At 34.5% G+C, this 16,148-nt stretch overlaps 1 protein-coding gene across 1 annotated transcript; it reads right to left on the minus strand.

Moving 5' to 3' along the window:
- Positions 1-10,610: 10,610 nt before the first annotated feature.
- On the minus strand, positions 10,611-13,259 carry LOC132600663 (uncharacterized). Its single transcript, XM_060313982.1, has 4 exons — positions 13,117-13,259; positions 11,586-11,629; positions 11,321-11,475; positions 10,611-11,166 (listed from the first exon to the last, which is right to left on the minus strand). Exons 2-4 carry the CDS (start codon positions 11,596-11,598, stop codon positions 10,756-10,758), a joined length of 579 nt encoding a protein of 192 aa, XP_060169965.1. The 5' UTR covers positions 11,599-11,629; positions 13,117-13,259; the 3' UTR covers positions 10,611-10,755.
- Between the last annotated feature and the right edge of the window lie 2,889 nt (positions 13,260-16,148).

A 16,148-nucleotide genomic window follows, 5' to 3' on the forward strand; every position in this document is an offset into this window, starting at 1 on the left:
GTAAAAACTGCTATTTTTGTGAAGAGTTGGAGAAAAGAATATAAGATTATAAGAAGGGTGGTGGGCCACATAGTGACAAATTTAAAAAGTAGATTGAAAATTGTGTATGATTAAATTAAGTTACTATTGTAAAATTAAGCTAAAAGAATAATAATATGAAATAAGAAAGAAGACAAAACTGAAAAGGGTCATATTTAACTTGTACTATTTGGAAATAGTTGTACTCATCCTCCGTTTGTCGATGAGATATACCCTGTCGTTAGTGTTTTTGATATTTGTATGGCTACAAATAACGATCCCTTTCGCTCGGACACGTGGCGAGATCTTAACGTCTCAGGCCTTTTTATTTTTTATTTAATTTCACTATGACGACTATGATGACCCGTTGTTGCTTCTTGACTTTAAAAATCGAATATATGCTATACCTTGTTTTTCTTTTTAAAATTGGATTTTTTTTTATGTACTTTTTGTTTTTCTTTTGTCAAAATTGCTGTTTTGGTGAAGAGCTGGAGAAAAGAATATAAGTAGGCGTTTGACCATAGATACCAAAAACAAATTCACTTTTTTTTTAGAATTTTTGAAGTTGGAGTTATGTTTGGTCATAGTTTTTAGTGAAATGTAGTTGTAAAAAGTGAAAAAAAAATTGAAAAACAAGTTTTTCTTGTTTTTGGTGTTCCAAAACACAATTCCGAATATTTATGGCCAAACGCCCAAAAGAAAAAAAGTGAAAAAAATTTCTGGAAAAAAGTGAATAATTTTTATGGCCAAACGGCACCTAAGATTATCGATCTGATTTTCGGTTAAAACTTAACTGCAGTGATTTGGCGGTTGGGGTGGTGGGTCCCACATTGATAAATAGTTAGTTGATTGAAAATTGTGTTTGATTAGATTAAGTTAGACCCATATTGAAATCATTTAGTTTAATCTCGTCTTGTAGTGTAATCATTAATCTCATGCTTGCTTTAATTAAGTTAGGCATAATATATAAACATGCCCTCTCCAGACTCCATCCGGTGAGATTATACTGAATATGTTGTTGTTGTCCTTAAACTTGGCCTCAGCTAGCAAGTATGCCCTTCAACTTTAGATGTGTATAAGTAGACACCTTAACTTATCTCCACTTTATTAGTTGAACACTCCAAGTTACAAAATGATCATCTAGACACCTCCAAAATTTATGTGTCACGTCATCATTTGTGTTTATGTATTCAACTTTATACAAATTGAAGTGCCTACTTGTGTACACCCAAAATTAGAGGACATACTTACCAGCTGAGACACTGTCTTAAACTTAAGTTAGACTTTTATTGAAGTCATTTATAGTTTAATCTCCAGTCTTGTAGTGTAGTCATTAGTATCTATGTTCACCAAGTTTCCGTTACAATTTCTATGGTAAAGACTATCTTTAGGTATATGGTATATTAGTTAGTTAATAAAGGAGGAAAATATCAGAGGAATGATAAAGTTATTTTCGTGTAATCTATAATCAGGAGCAAATTAATTACCTAAATTATGATGTATGTGAATTCATAGTTTTTCCGCCAAACAAGATATTTTATGTACATATTTCCTTAAATTGATCTAATTTTATCTACTGGTATCCTTACTCCAAAAAGGTTGAATAGTACGCTTGGTTAAATGTTGAATGTTGAACCTGTGATCTATAGTTCAGAGGTTTGAGGAGTTAATAATGTTGTCTCTGTGTGAGCTATAGGTCACGAGTTCATATCACGAAATCAGTCATCAATGTTTGTGTTAGGAGAGCTTGCCTACATCACGCCCCCTTAGAATTTGGCCTTCCTCTAACCTTCTTGAACGCGGGATGCCGGATCCTTTTTAAATTACTTAATAACACTCGCCTTAACATGTTTTGACATAGAATAAACAACTACATTCAATTAATAAATAATTACTATGTAATTATCCTTATTAACAATCGTAAATCAATATTGTCTTATCAAATCATGCGAAAAATAATTTAGTGCAAATGCGAAATATAATTTAGTGCAAATGCGTGATTGATTTTTGGTTTTTTCTTGTGGATGATATTCCGTTTGTTCATTTGATCTAAAAGAATTTCATCTTCAAAATGTGGATGCCATAACTTTTTAACACCTACATAATTTGAGATAAAAATATGATAAACTTGCAAAACACCTCCAATTATTACACCTACATGATATAATACTTTGTTCAAAGTGGTCCCTAAAGTTGCAACCTAAGATGTTTCCTCCATGTGCTGCATTATCTTGGACTATATTCTTTTATTCCATAACCATGACTCAAATTCTTTCATTTATCAATGAAAAAAAAAAAAAAAAATCCCAAATTAATTGGTTTAAAGAAAATTAAAATTATTCCAAGTCCTTGACGGAGGGTTACATCACATGTTACTTAATTTGCAGCATCAAATTCATTAAACCAGCTATGTCCTTTTGCAGCAGAGATGTCATTTGACAGGCCATAAAAGTACTCCTGGTATGAGAAAAAAATTCAAAGCTGGTTAAGTTCATTCACATTTGATAGAAAAGGGCAGCATGGACAATGAGAAACATAAATATCTATAAGGGGTCGTTTGGTTTAAGATATAAGCTGGGTTATCCCAACACTAATTTTTATACCATATTTGGTATAAGGTATAAATTAGTGCTGGGATAAATTTATACCTTGTACCAAACATGGTATAAAAATTAGTGCTGGGATAACCCAGCTTATACCTTCTTAACCCACTTATACTGGGATTATTTTATACCATCTTTTAGATGGTATAAAATAATCCCAATAGATGGGATAAATTAGTCCCGGGATTATAATCCCGGAACTAATGAGTCCTTAAACCAAACGACCCCTAAGAGTAATCCTTACCCTTATTCTGTAGCCTCTGGCTTTCTGACGTACTTTTGCATTCCTTAGACTTTTGAAGTTTCACCACATCCACATTAGGCCGATTCTTCAGCACATCTTTTAGCATAGTACAAAGTTTCTCCTGCTCAGAAGATAGCCACATGATAAACAATAGATGAAAATTTCTTTACTTTAAAAAGAAACTTTACCAAAAATAGATGAAAATTAATAGTGTCGAAAACAGCCTTGCAAACAATCAATTACTGGTTATTGGTGATCAATCTCAGTTAATATCAACAGGCAGTCATGAAAGAAATACTTTAAAATTTCCCAATCAATTAATTAGTCACTTTGATAGTTTCATGACATCCTTAGGCTTTTTATCTCTCACAGAAACAACTAATCAAGCTCTTCATAAATAAATAGGGATTTGTAACGCAAGCTTTGCTCGAATATTAACGAGCCTGGTGAAGCTCAAGTAAATTCATAGCTCAGGCTTGAGCTGGTTTATTTCATTGACAAGCTTAGAAATCTCCAATTTCTTCATCACCAAGAAGTGAATGTTAGGAGCACAACTCGAGAGTTAATTAACTACATCACCACTTCTAATAGCTCTCTCTAGATACCTGGTCTAGTGCACATCTTCCGGACCAATCAAAACATATACTGGACGCTATGCATTTTGAAATGTTGTACTTCCTCCGTCTCTATTTATTTGATGTTATTTGACTAGACACAAAGTTTAAGAAAAAATGAAAGACTTTTGAAATTTGTGATCTAAAACAAATCATAGATATCTGTGTGGTTATAAATATTCATTAAGGGTAAAATTAAGAATTAGTTTAAAGTCAAAGTGTTTCTATTTATAAAAAATTATCATTTTTCTTGAGACAAACTGAAAAAGGAAAGAGTATCAATGAATTGGGACGGAGGGAGTAATATAAACCCTCTAGCATATATTGTCTCAAGGTAGCCCCTACAATTTTCTGCTAAGGACCAAAAATGCCCTTTAACACGGGAAACATTCTAACCTAATTTTATTTATTGACAACCATGGTGTCCGGATTAGTTTGTATTAATTTCACGGAGTATGTCTATCCGATACCTCCCACCATTAACAGATTCTTGAAAAAGAGGACAAGAAAAAGAAGCAACTTTTACTAGTACCAAAGACGGATCTAGGATTGGAGGTTACGGGTGCCACTATTTTATATAGACAATACCTATCACTAACCATAAAGGATCGAGTAGGAAGGATAGGCCGGTTAAGTTAATTTTGGGTTATTTCAATTAGGTCTTTTATTAGTAAATAAGTTTGGTTTAGTTTAATTTTTTTAACACTTGATTTGAAAATTTAAATTTTAGTCTAGAAGAAAATGACAAAAATAATAACAAATAACTCTTGAACGAGCGTACCCAATTAGATAATTTGCTAAATATGTGGCATAATATTTTTACATATTATTTGTTTGACTACATTAATTTACCTTCAATATTTTTGAGTTAGTTTTTTCCGTCTCAATTATCAAGTTTTAGGCAATTGTTTGCATTACAAAATATTCAAATTTTAAACATATAACAATCAACCCAAAATGTCTAGTAAACTAACCTTTTTTATCCTTTAAAAGTTAATAAAATACTGCTCAAATTATATTCCAATATAGATCAAATGGCGCCATCAAAAAGAGAAAACTATAAGTTGAATATACAAAATTAATTCACTTATCAAATAAAATTTCTTATGAAGTATGCTTTAATTATAGAAACAAAACAATGGTTATTGTAAATAAATTGAAAAAAAGAAAGATGCTGGCGTTGGGGAAAAATTAAAGGGCAAAGGTGCAAATATACCCCTCAATTTTAGGATTTAGAGCAGATATACCCCTTGTTATAAAAATGGTGTATATATACCCTTGCTGTTATAAAATGGTGCAAATATACCCCTGCCGTTACAAAATGGTGAAAATATACCCTTTTAGCTGACGACAGTTTTTTTTTAAAAAATCATTTAGGTTATTTTTTATTAAAAAAAATGTCAGGTGACTTTAAAACACATAAAATTTGTCTAAAACACATAAAATTTAAATCACCTAAGCAGATCATAAATAAATACAACCAACCTACACCCTAAAAAGTAAAGTTTCACTATATTTTATGCTTGCATAATTTAAGAATGTAAAAGAAAATATAAACAAAGAATTTAAGAAGTTATTTAAACTTCTTTTGAGTGCAATCTTCAAAAAGTAACTCCGGATACCTGCGTGAGACTTAATAAAAATGTTAGTAAGAAAATAAATAACTATCGGATGAATTAAAGAAATAATGAATAAACTTAAAATAAAAACCCGTCTTTGTACATGGAAGGCCTTGGAAATCGACGGAAATTTCTTCATCGGCCATTAGGATAACTCCAAGTAAGTAGTTAATAATTTCTACATTTCCTCTTCTTATTTTCCTCCCAATGAAAAACCAGTGTAGGAGTATTAGACAGTTGCATATAATGCCGAACTAAAACAGATAAAAATAGAATTGTGACAAACTAAGATGTCAGAATGAGCCAAGAAAGTACACAAACCCCACCAAGTAGAAAGGTTTAGACAGAAAGTGAGAAAGCTGAGATACTATGATTGTATAATCATTTCAAGAATTCCACAAAAAATCAATTAGCAAATCCTTAACACTACTGCAACTATCACTACACATTATGTAAGTGAAATAAGAGAATATACACTTGAAGTACAAGCTGCAACACCAACCACTAGAATCATTGAAGTACAAAAGCTACACCAATAACGTCTAAAGTGCAAATTGCCCTATTAAATTCACTCACCAAGAACCCAAAAAGTGCATCCCTACATTTCCCTATGACAGAAGCAAGTCAAAAGGGGTTTTATTTAGCCAAATGAAAATACCCCATAAACACAATTTACTCATCCTAATGGAGCACACACACAAAAAAAAAGTCCCATTTTAAACACAATTTTGACTAATCACTTTCAAGAATGATACTATAGAATGGCACAGTAATGGAATGTCATGTCACTGAGAAACAGTAGAGACTCTAAGGGTGATGATTGATTCTCCATCATTCTTTGCACATTCTCTCTTTTGAACCAACATACCACCTGGATGCATTTTCCATTTGATTTCACCACCTGTAAAATAAAAAATAAAAACATTGCGAAGAGAAAAGGAAAACAAAAGAGAGAAAGGAAACGGAAATGGGAGCTATAGTGTTGAACTCCGGCGGCGTGATTTCGCCGGAGAAGGCAAAGAGCGATAGAGGGGAAGCTCGGAATTGGCTGCTCCAGTTCACCGGAACTAGAAACTCCTCGCCGGAGCAGCGAAGAAGATGAAGGGGGCTGACTGGTTTTTGGCTCGCTAGTGGCTGGTCGTAGCTCGTCGGAGCAGTGATGGGAAAGAGGGGAAAGGGAGGAACGGAGGGCGTAGTTTTGAGTGTCACCGGAGCTCGGAGCTCCGGCATGGAGTGGTGGCACGTTTTGTGGGCTGGTTGGTCGTTGTTGTTGACGCTCGGACAACAAGGGGAAGGGGACGAGGAGCGGCGGCGGCTGTGGAAAAAAATGAGAGGAGGGAAAATGTTTAAGGTTTCTTTTGTTGGAAGAGAGAGCCCAAAAAAATCTGAAACTTAAGTGTGGTGTGTAAATATGAGTTGGATGAATACCCCCTCCCTTTTCTTATAATGCAAAATGGCCCCTTGTTTTGTCCAAAGAATAGAAGATTGCACCCTTTTGTCTCCTCAATGCTTACTTTAATCCCTTTTTAAAAAAAAGTGATGAAACCTTGACTTGATCGGATTTTACTCTGCGTTTAAAATTAATTACTCCGATTTTTTTCTGCACTGTCAGACTGTACTAAAATATAGTTAATTAATACATGTATAAATAATAACGCAAGTATAAAATATAAACATTAATGTCTATGATATGAAAATGTATTGCTATAAAATTAAGAAACAATTATTAATTGCACAAAAAATTGTAGTATTACGCTGTGCATGTGCAAAATAATGATTCTTGAAAAATGACAATAAATTGAGAAAATTCCTAAAATAAGGATAATCATCAATAAATTGTTGAAAAAATGTAAAAACGTGTAAAAAATGTATTTCGTGCTCTTTAACGAATCAGGGCCACCCAAAACGTTAATTTTAAGCACGTCGAGCCAAAATTAGGTGTCAACACCTCTCTCTCTCTCTCTCTCATCGATTTTCAATCCATCTTCCACTATTTACCTTAAAAATTTTCAATCGATCTTCCACCATTTACACTGATTCGCGTAATACTTAGTGAATTCTAGGGTTGTTTTTGCATTCTCAAGTTTGGGTGAAGTTTGATTTTCTCAAGAAAGGTATCAGTCGCGATTTTGCAGGTTAGCGTTTTTTTCTTTTGTGTATTTTTTAGTTTATTTCTCCACTGATATAGTTTTCTTGCTAGGGTTTTAACACATTAAATAATTTGCTTACATTCTAGGGTTTTGAATCGGGTTGTTTGTAAAATTAGGGCTTTTGTTTAAATTAGGGTTCTTTTAGTAGAATAACGTAAATGAACGAGTAATTAGGGGTTTGTTACTAATTGCTGCTGATTTTGTTAAAAATCATATCTTTCCCTTTGATGTTGCTTGTGTTAAGTATTGTTGCTTTGTAATTTAGGGGTTTTGTTAAATATTGTTGCTTTGTAACTTTCAGGTATGGCTGACTTTATTCATGTTACTTTGAGATGGTTTTCTGGTGGGGTATTTGATTTTAGTAGTGGTGTGCCAAGATATGAGGGTGGTAGTAGTACAAAATGCTTAGATGTTAATGTTGATAGGTATTTTGAGCTTAGGGACTACATAAATGAATTATGATATAGTCTAATGTTGTGCTTTTAAGGTGAAGGCCCCTGTTAGTGACATTCTTGTAGATATACTTAGTGATAAGGATATTTTTGACCTTTCCCTAAGTTTGACAGATGGGGACATCGTGGAGGTTTATTTCTCCCACATGGTAGATGAACCACATGTGCCCCCATTGCCATCGGAATATATTGTTCCCAACAACCAAACAAAAAGTGATGCTTTTAACAAAGTTGGTGAGGGATCCAATGTGAACCAAATGGTTCTCAAAGCAACCCTAATGAGACCCCAACCACTGAAAATACACCACTTGAAACTCCAACCACTACTACTTCACCCTCTCAATTTCCCACTAATTCTTCAACCTCACAAACTGAAGGTGCTGAAAATTCACCCCAATAAACTGAACCTACAGATGGTGAAAAAACAAATCAAGTAAGTAGTGACCATGTTGATGAGGAATCTGACTCAATAGATTCTTATTTTGAATCTGACCATGTGGCATTATTTGATGGTCCAGATGGAGATGATGGATCGAATGTACATGAGGAAGTTAGAACATTTAGGGTTGAAAGGAGGGCTTATAAGAGAAGGACTAGAAGAGAGAAAAAGGGGCAACCTAACCCTGATGATGTACCTTTAGGTGAAGTTGAACAAGACATAGGATTTGATGAAACAGAACCTAACAATAGAGGTTTGGAAGGAAGGGTAGGTGGTGATGAACCCTTTTACTTTAGTTCTGATGCATATAGCTGTACATCTGATGAGGATGATGTTGAGGAGGGGTAACCTTAAAACCTAGAAGGAAAAGTAAATACATGAGGTTTGACCCTATATGTATGAAGCTAGTGTGGCAACTTGGTATGATTTTTCAAAGTGTTACTGAGTTTAGAGATGCTGTGACTAGATATTCACTTCTGAAGCATATTCAACTAGATAAGTTTGTCAATGAGCCTACAAGGGTGAGGGTCACATGTAGGGATGGTTGCCCTTGGTTAATTTGTGCTAAACTGGAAATTCAACCAAGAATTTTCACATCAAAACATACTATCCTAAACATAAATGTGTTCAGACAACAAGGAACTATATGTGCAATTCTAAGTACCTAGCCACTACAAAGATAGAATTACTGAACAACCAGACATCAGAATTTGCAAACTCCAAGAGGCAATTAGGAAGGAACTTGGTGTACATGTTGGCAGGTCCACTGTTAGGAGAGCTAGAGCTAAGGTTTTACTAGAGATCATGGGTGATCATGTAAAAGAATTTGGAAGAATACTTGATTACAGAGATGAAGTGTTGAGAACAAATCCACAATAAAAGAGGCTGTCACAGGGTATCTCCATCCTACAATTTTCTTATCTTTGCACTGCACTATTGAATCTTTCTAACTTTGTATTTAACTTGTAGAATATAACATGGGCTGGTTTTGCTGCTTCTCAAACCACCACTGCATCTCAAACCTTTGTTGCATCTTAAATAACTGGTGCTTCAAACAATGCTGGACCAAGTACTGTTGCCTTTCAAACTAGACAAGCTGCTGCACCAAGGGCTGCTGCAACTCAAGGAGTAGAAACTGCTTCAAACAATGCCTAGAGGAAGGCTAAGAAAAGAACCTGCAGTTGCTGCTAGTCCAAAGCCTAGAAGAAGGCCAAGAAAGGTAATAGAGGTTGCTGCTACTCCTAATTCTAACACTATGTCAGGAACAACAAGAAGGTCAAGTGGTCCTCCCCTGCTGTTCTCAAAAGAGTTGATTTTGAAGGTCCCTCTACTTACCCAAATAAAAGATAAAAAACAGTTGGTATGGGAGTCTTTGTTGCTGAAAGTGGTTAGACATCCCTGAATGTAAGTTTAATATTTTCTTTACAATAGCATTGGTATGTGAAGTTGTGAACTGACTAATTTTCAAATTTCTTTATTACAACATGACATGCCTTCTAGTAGAGTGCTGAATTTTGGTGGTAAGCATCAAGCAAGCCATCCTATAAGATCTGTCGAAGTCACAGTAGACCTTGGTCACAAGGCAAGGCAGGGATGAGGTACAAAGGCAAACCATGCTACTCAAGAAGCATGCTTGATGAGATTAGAAGGGATTGAGCAGTGATTTATGAGTTGTGCAGTGTGTACATTGAGCAGTGAAGTTAAAATTGTGCAGTGTGTGTACATTAAAATGTGGGCAGATTTCAATGCCAGCTTGAATTCATGTACATTGACTGAAATGAATTCAGTCAGCAACCTTCATTAGACGAATTCAATTCAATGTAATTGAATTCATGTACATTGACTGGTAGTTGGGAAGAAAGATTGGAATTGTAACAACACATTCAATGTCATCAGCCTATACAGAGGCTATTAACCATTCCATTTCAATTCATCCCTACATACAAACATCCTAGGAATATCATTCTTCCTTATTCAAACATCACATTTCATAGCAAAATGCCTCTTGGTGAAGATGACCTGGTTTATTTCAAAAAGAAACTAACCAAATCATATGTTGACAACGATGATTTTGTAAGTGTTATTATTCAAATTTATTTCAATTGACGTATTTCATTATTCATAATGCCTTATGTATTTTGTGCAGATCCTACCTTCTGACATACATGATTTTCTTCCAAACACAAATAAACAAGCTGTTGTTCTCTATGAGGAGCGTGCATACTATATGACGTATAAGGTTGGCGTGCATACCCGCCTCTGTCAAGGGTGGAAAGATTTCAACGATTCAAACCATCTAAGGGAGGGACATGTCTTATGTTTTAATGGTTGTGAAGCTAATGAGAAAGTAATTTTCTTTGTTAATATCAAGAGGGAGGTAATTGAAATAGATTAGGTCTCTCCCTATTATGTAAAGTTTTGAAATTAATGAATGATCTATGAAATCTTTATCTGTGGTTTTTGTTCAAAAATTGAATGAAGACAACTTTTTCATTGAACATCCATAACAAGAAACTCCTTCAACTTACAAACATAAAGTGAATAACAATCACTTAAACATCCTTCAACATACAAACATGTAATCCTACTATGGTAATCGACATTGGTAATGCCTGTTCAAGAACACCCAATAAACCAAATAACAACACCAAAGAATATACACAAAAAGAAAAACTTCTTAATAGTAAAGCATCTACCCTTCTTCTCTACTTCAAGCTTCATCATTTTCATCTCTTTTTCAAGCTTTGACACTTTCATCTCTTCTTCAACCTTTAACACTTTCATCTCTTTATTTGTAGTGACATTCTCATTACCGATCGCCATTTCACTATTCTCATTACCAACATCTCTTTCAATGCAAGAAGACTCTCCTCCTTCCATTTCCTTTGTCAAACCAACTTCTTCCACCATTTTCTTCTTCAATTCCACTGCTTGCTCTTCCATTTTCTTAATTAATTTGTGAATAACAAACTTAGACCTTTCATCAATAGGATCATCCCTCCACTCAAAGAACTTACATTTCTTAACCTATAAAAAAATTCAACCCACGTTATACACACTGTAATGTGTGGCAGATATAAGACACGAAACATAGAATATATATATATATATATATATATATATATATATATATATATATATATATATATATATATATATATATATATATATAAATTCGTACCCCATAGAAGGGGCATGACCAAAATCTTCTTCTCGGATTATTATGAGACCAAGAAATCTTCATTATTAATAATACTCCGTGCTGGCATCGCACTTGACGCTTCATCTTTGGATCGTCATTTTCAGTACAAAGATTGTTCAACTCTGATTTGAACTCTTTCATTAACAACCCAAGAAAATAAAATTAAGTGAAATTACAAGAAATCAATGAAATATAACATATAAATAAAAGATGAGAATAATAATTTAGAGAAAATAATACTTACCACTGGAATCCATCGCACAGTTTGAAGTTTTTTTTTTCTTGAAGCTATGGCAAAAATGGAGTTTAAAGTTCAAAATGAAGAAAGGAAGAGAAAATAAAGGAGGGAATTTTTTTACTGTTATATTCTAGCCATGTGGCAAAAAATAACACGCCAAACGAAGTGAAAATTTTTGGTACCGCGCTGCTTGGTCGTGTAGTCACGCACAGTGCCACATCAGCACTAAAAGGTCACTAAAATACTGAAAAAATAAGACTGGGGGTAATAGGTCACCCGTAAGGTTGGGTGCGTCATAATTAATCCGACTAAACGTTGAGGGGGATTTGACGATTTTCTCTTGTTAATTTATCAAGAGCTCCTTTTTGGGATTGTATCAAAGATTCAAGTTTTCTCTTTTTTTTTTCTTTTTCTTTTTAAGTATTGAATAACCGGATTCACGTTTTCTAGTAGACATAATTAATTCTCAATAAAAAATAAAAGAAAAATATATGCTAAGTAACAAAATTATCAAAAAACTACGCTTTAGATGAAACAATAATACTAAAGAATTGAAATAATAAAACCTGATTAGAAAATAATTATTTGTTGCTTCCTATACTTCCAACACTGCTTGATATTCCAGAAAGTAGATTAATAATTTTTTGCCACACTTTTTCTCTTGTTTATTTCCAAGACCCACAATATTGTCAAGAATTAAGAAAATATTTTGGAGGAATAAAGATGAATAAAGGTGAAGTTTGTCTTGGAAAGAGAAGAAAGAAAAGTATTTTATAAAGATGAAGAAAAGAAGTAGAAAAGTCTTCCACAATCTTAATTGAAAAAGGTGATTTAGAAAATATAATTACCTTGTCACATCCACTATCTATACTTTGGAAAAAGTTGAATTTAAGGCATTTTTTTTTTGTCAAATCAGTGGTCTAACAAGTCCTCTTTCCTTTATAATGAACCAATGCAATAGTACTTTTTTTTTCTTTCACAAAAGCTTTGAACGGTTTTATGTACAAAATGGGGCACAAAACTGGAGGCCTAAAGCCCATGCTTTGTGGGCTTCACCCTATGGCCGGCCCTGGTATTAGAGCACCCCTTCATATGATCTTCGGAATCCTCACCTCAGACCTAACTTTTGGTGTTGAGTCAGGCTAATGTCCATTTTAAAAGTGCCACTTTTTACAAGAATTCTCCTATATATTCAAGTTAACAGCAGAACAAATATCCAGATTTTGCATGTAGCATCTTTTACTTAATTCAATCTTAGCAGAGTTAACTAGTCCCTCTTATGAATCATCATGTTAATCACCATTGAACTTTACATAAAAATTTCTGTCACGTTGCATTTGAGATTCAATATTAGTATATTGAACCTCATCTATTTGAAATAAGTGAATCCATGACCAAGTCTGATGGCACCCATAAGAAAATTACTGTCACTTGATTCTAATGAACGCAACTACCAAGCTCTTTAAGCAGAAAGAAACGAGAGAACTATATTTAACTGAGCATAGAAATACAGATAGAGAAAGGAAGTCAACATTACCTAGAGATAATTTGGTCTGGTTCTTTGGCATATGAGATCGCAAGAACTAAATGGAGCAAATCGCGGTTGACATTAACCGGAACCAATATTATAGGATCTGCAGCAGTCTCTGCACCAATTGGTAAAGCTGATAGTGGAGCCTGTGGTTGACCACCAATTCAGTAGATTGATAAGTCACTGAGTTTACCACATTAGAATGTGGTGAGAGGTCATTTGACAGGCCATAAAAGTACTTCTAGTATAAGAAGGGAAAAAAAAACCAAAGACTTAAGTTCAGCCACATTTGGGAAACATAAAATCTGTCTTATATGTAAGAGTAATCCTTACCCGTATTCTGTAGCCTTTGGCTTTCTGACATACTTTTGCCTTCCTTGATACGACAACTCCAGATTTTTGAAGTTTCACGACATCCACATTAGGACGATACTTTAACACATCCTTTAGCATATTACAAAGTTTCTCCTGCTCAGAAGATAGCCACATGATAAACAATAGATGAAATTAATAATGTCAAAAACAGCCTTGCAAACAGTAAGTTACTGGCTATTGGTGATCAAGCTCAGTTAATGTCAACAGGCAGTCACGAAATACTTACCATTATTTAGTCCCTTTGATTGTTTCATGACATCCTTATCCTTTTTATCTCTCACAGAAACAGCTAATCAAGGAAAGAATTTAGTTCATTAGGAAGTATCCCATAAGATTAATGATCTTAAGCAAGGAAAAAATAGAGAAATGTGAAGTGACCCTTGAAAGAAAAGATTAGTCAGCCAGCTTTTGGTTAAAAGACACCTATTCCATTTCCTTCATCAAACTACTCGCATCCGTCCACCAAGGCTTGAATAAATGGGAACAAATCACCTAGTGTTTCGTCTCCGATGGGATTTGAACCTGAGACCTCATGGTTCTAACCTAATTTACTCCGCAATTTAGACAAAAATGGAATTGTGATGCTGGGATCTTGGGTAGAGACGGGTGATATTTTAGTCGGTAAATTAACACCCCAGGTCGTGAAAGAATCATCGTATGCCCTATCAGTTAATGAAAGAGCCCAATGCAAAAAAAAATTCACGAAAGCTAGGGGAGCGAATGGGATTAGATACCCCAGTAGTCCTAGCCGTAAACGATGGATACTAGGCGCTGTGCATATCGACCCACGACATAAAGACTCCTTATTCTTATTTCTTATTTAGTATTTCGAATTAATTCTTATTTCAATTTTTTTTTTTTTTTTTTTTTTTTTTTTTACAGAATAAACCTAAACTAAAACTAAACTGAACTATTAGCAGATGTAATTTTGAAGTAGAGAACCAACTGAAAAGATTCTTTCTGTATCTTAGGGAGTTGGTTATCGACTTTAGTCTTTTTAGTTTCCCTGGTTTCTTGGGTTGTTTTTTCCTTCATGAGTAGAAGTGCTCAAGTGTCAATAAACCATTCTCAATTTTGTCTATGATCAGCATAAGTATCACATTATTTTTATCAATAATATGACTTCATGTCAGTAACAGAGCATACCTGAACCAGCACTAGAACAACTGTGGCATTGAATGTGTCAATTGCATGGAGTAGTAACTGCTACAAAGGACGAAACAATAACCGATACAATACAGAAGTTGGCACTTAATAAGTAGCTTTAACAAAAGAACCATCACTATCACTAAGTTAGGCTTTATTCATAACCAACACCTTCTATCCATCCCATTGTATTAATTACCATGCCGCCAGATTCAGCATTTCCAGTAAATTGTTTCTCTAGAGTCTGAGCAAGCTACAAGCAGATATTTATGGAAAACGATAAAGCTAGAAGCAAAAACAACTTCTCATGGATGATGATGCATCACATGCAATTCCTTTCCAACAAAAAATGATGCAAAATGGCAAAACAACATCCTGCCAAGTGCAAAGATTTTTACCTGGGAGTTACATGACCAAAGAAGTAGACTAGAGGCATCTCAAGAGGAATTCCTCAACTGGATCAACGGGTAATTCAATTGGAGTTGCGGCAACACATCCCGGTATGGTTATAGATCCTTGACCTATATCCAAATCTACAAATGTAGGGTTCCACCCTTATTTTGCTGCCCAACTAAGAAGCATCCAGAATCGTAGGCCCCACAACAATAACCCTGGGCCCTGAATTATTTAGAAATCTCATGATCCGTCAAAGAAACACAGAAAATTTGAGTAGAAGCTTTCAATATGCATAATGTGCAAATAACGAGCAAAGGATAATGTTAACACAGAGAACTTAAGCTGGATATTTCTTTTTGATGACCGAGAGCTAAACTGGATATTTCTTATAACGAATAAATTTACTCACAAGAAACTTCAGCACCAAGATGGTATTGACTTTAAACAAACTACACCAGACTAGTCTTCAATTAATCTGTAAGGAGTTAATGAAGTTCAGCACTATACCTATATCATTTACAACATTCATCTGACACCAAAACTTTTAAAGGCATCTACACCTTTAAAAAGAAATGTGCTTTGTCTTCCCAAGCATCTATGATTTCTTTTTAACCAAACAGTCCAAAATATAATAAAGGAGTTGTCGTCAAGTCTTTCTATGATCCTTAGCCTCTGTTTTTGCAGCTGGTAATTGCTTGTTCCAAATAGTCAGGCACTACCCACAGCATCTCATACGGATTTTGGAACATTTACCATATTTGTCAAATTCGAGGGTCTCTCGGAAACAGCCATTCTACCTTGGTAGGAGTAAGGTCTGCGTACACTCTACCCTCCCCAGACCCCACGTTGTGGGATTTCACTGGGTTGTTGTTGTTACCATATTTGTCAAATATACCTGAAGTGTAATAGGATATATATTGAATATATCAAGTAAAGAGGTATAGTCTAGTGTTTTGCATTCCACTAGACATGTTTCGTTATATCTGATCTAAGGCTTGATTTTGTTTCTGCCTCAGGGCTCAACACTTTATGTGTGAGTTAGGCTCATGTCGCGGGAATACTGAGGTAGACAAAAATCTGGTGTTGAATTGTAGTCTAATGGCCCTCGCGGTTTTCTTGAT

Source organism: Lycium barbarum, chromosome 6 (genome assembly GCF_019175385.1).
Source record: "Lycium barbarum isolate Lr01 chromosome 6, ASM1917538v2, whole genome shotgun sequence".
Lineage (NCBI taxonomy): Eukaryota > Viridiplantae > Streptophyta > Magnoliopsida > Solanales > Solanaceae > Lycium > Lycium barbarum.

Bases quoted from the DNA above. Each gene is read 5' to 3' on its own strand.
- LOC132600663 (XM_060313982.1), bottom strand. The intron at 11,167-11,320 runs GTACGAATTTAT...ATTTTTTTATAG, and splicing joins GGTCATGCCCCTTCTATGGG to GTTAAGAAATGTAAGTTCTT.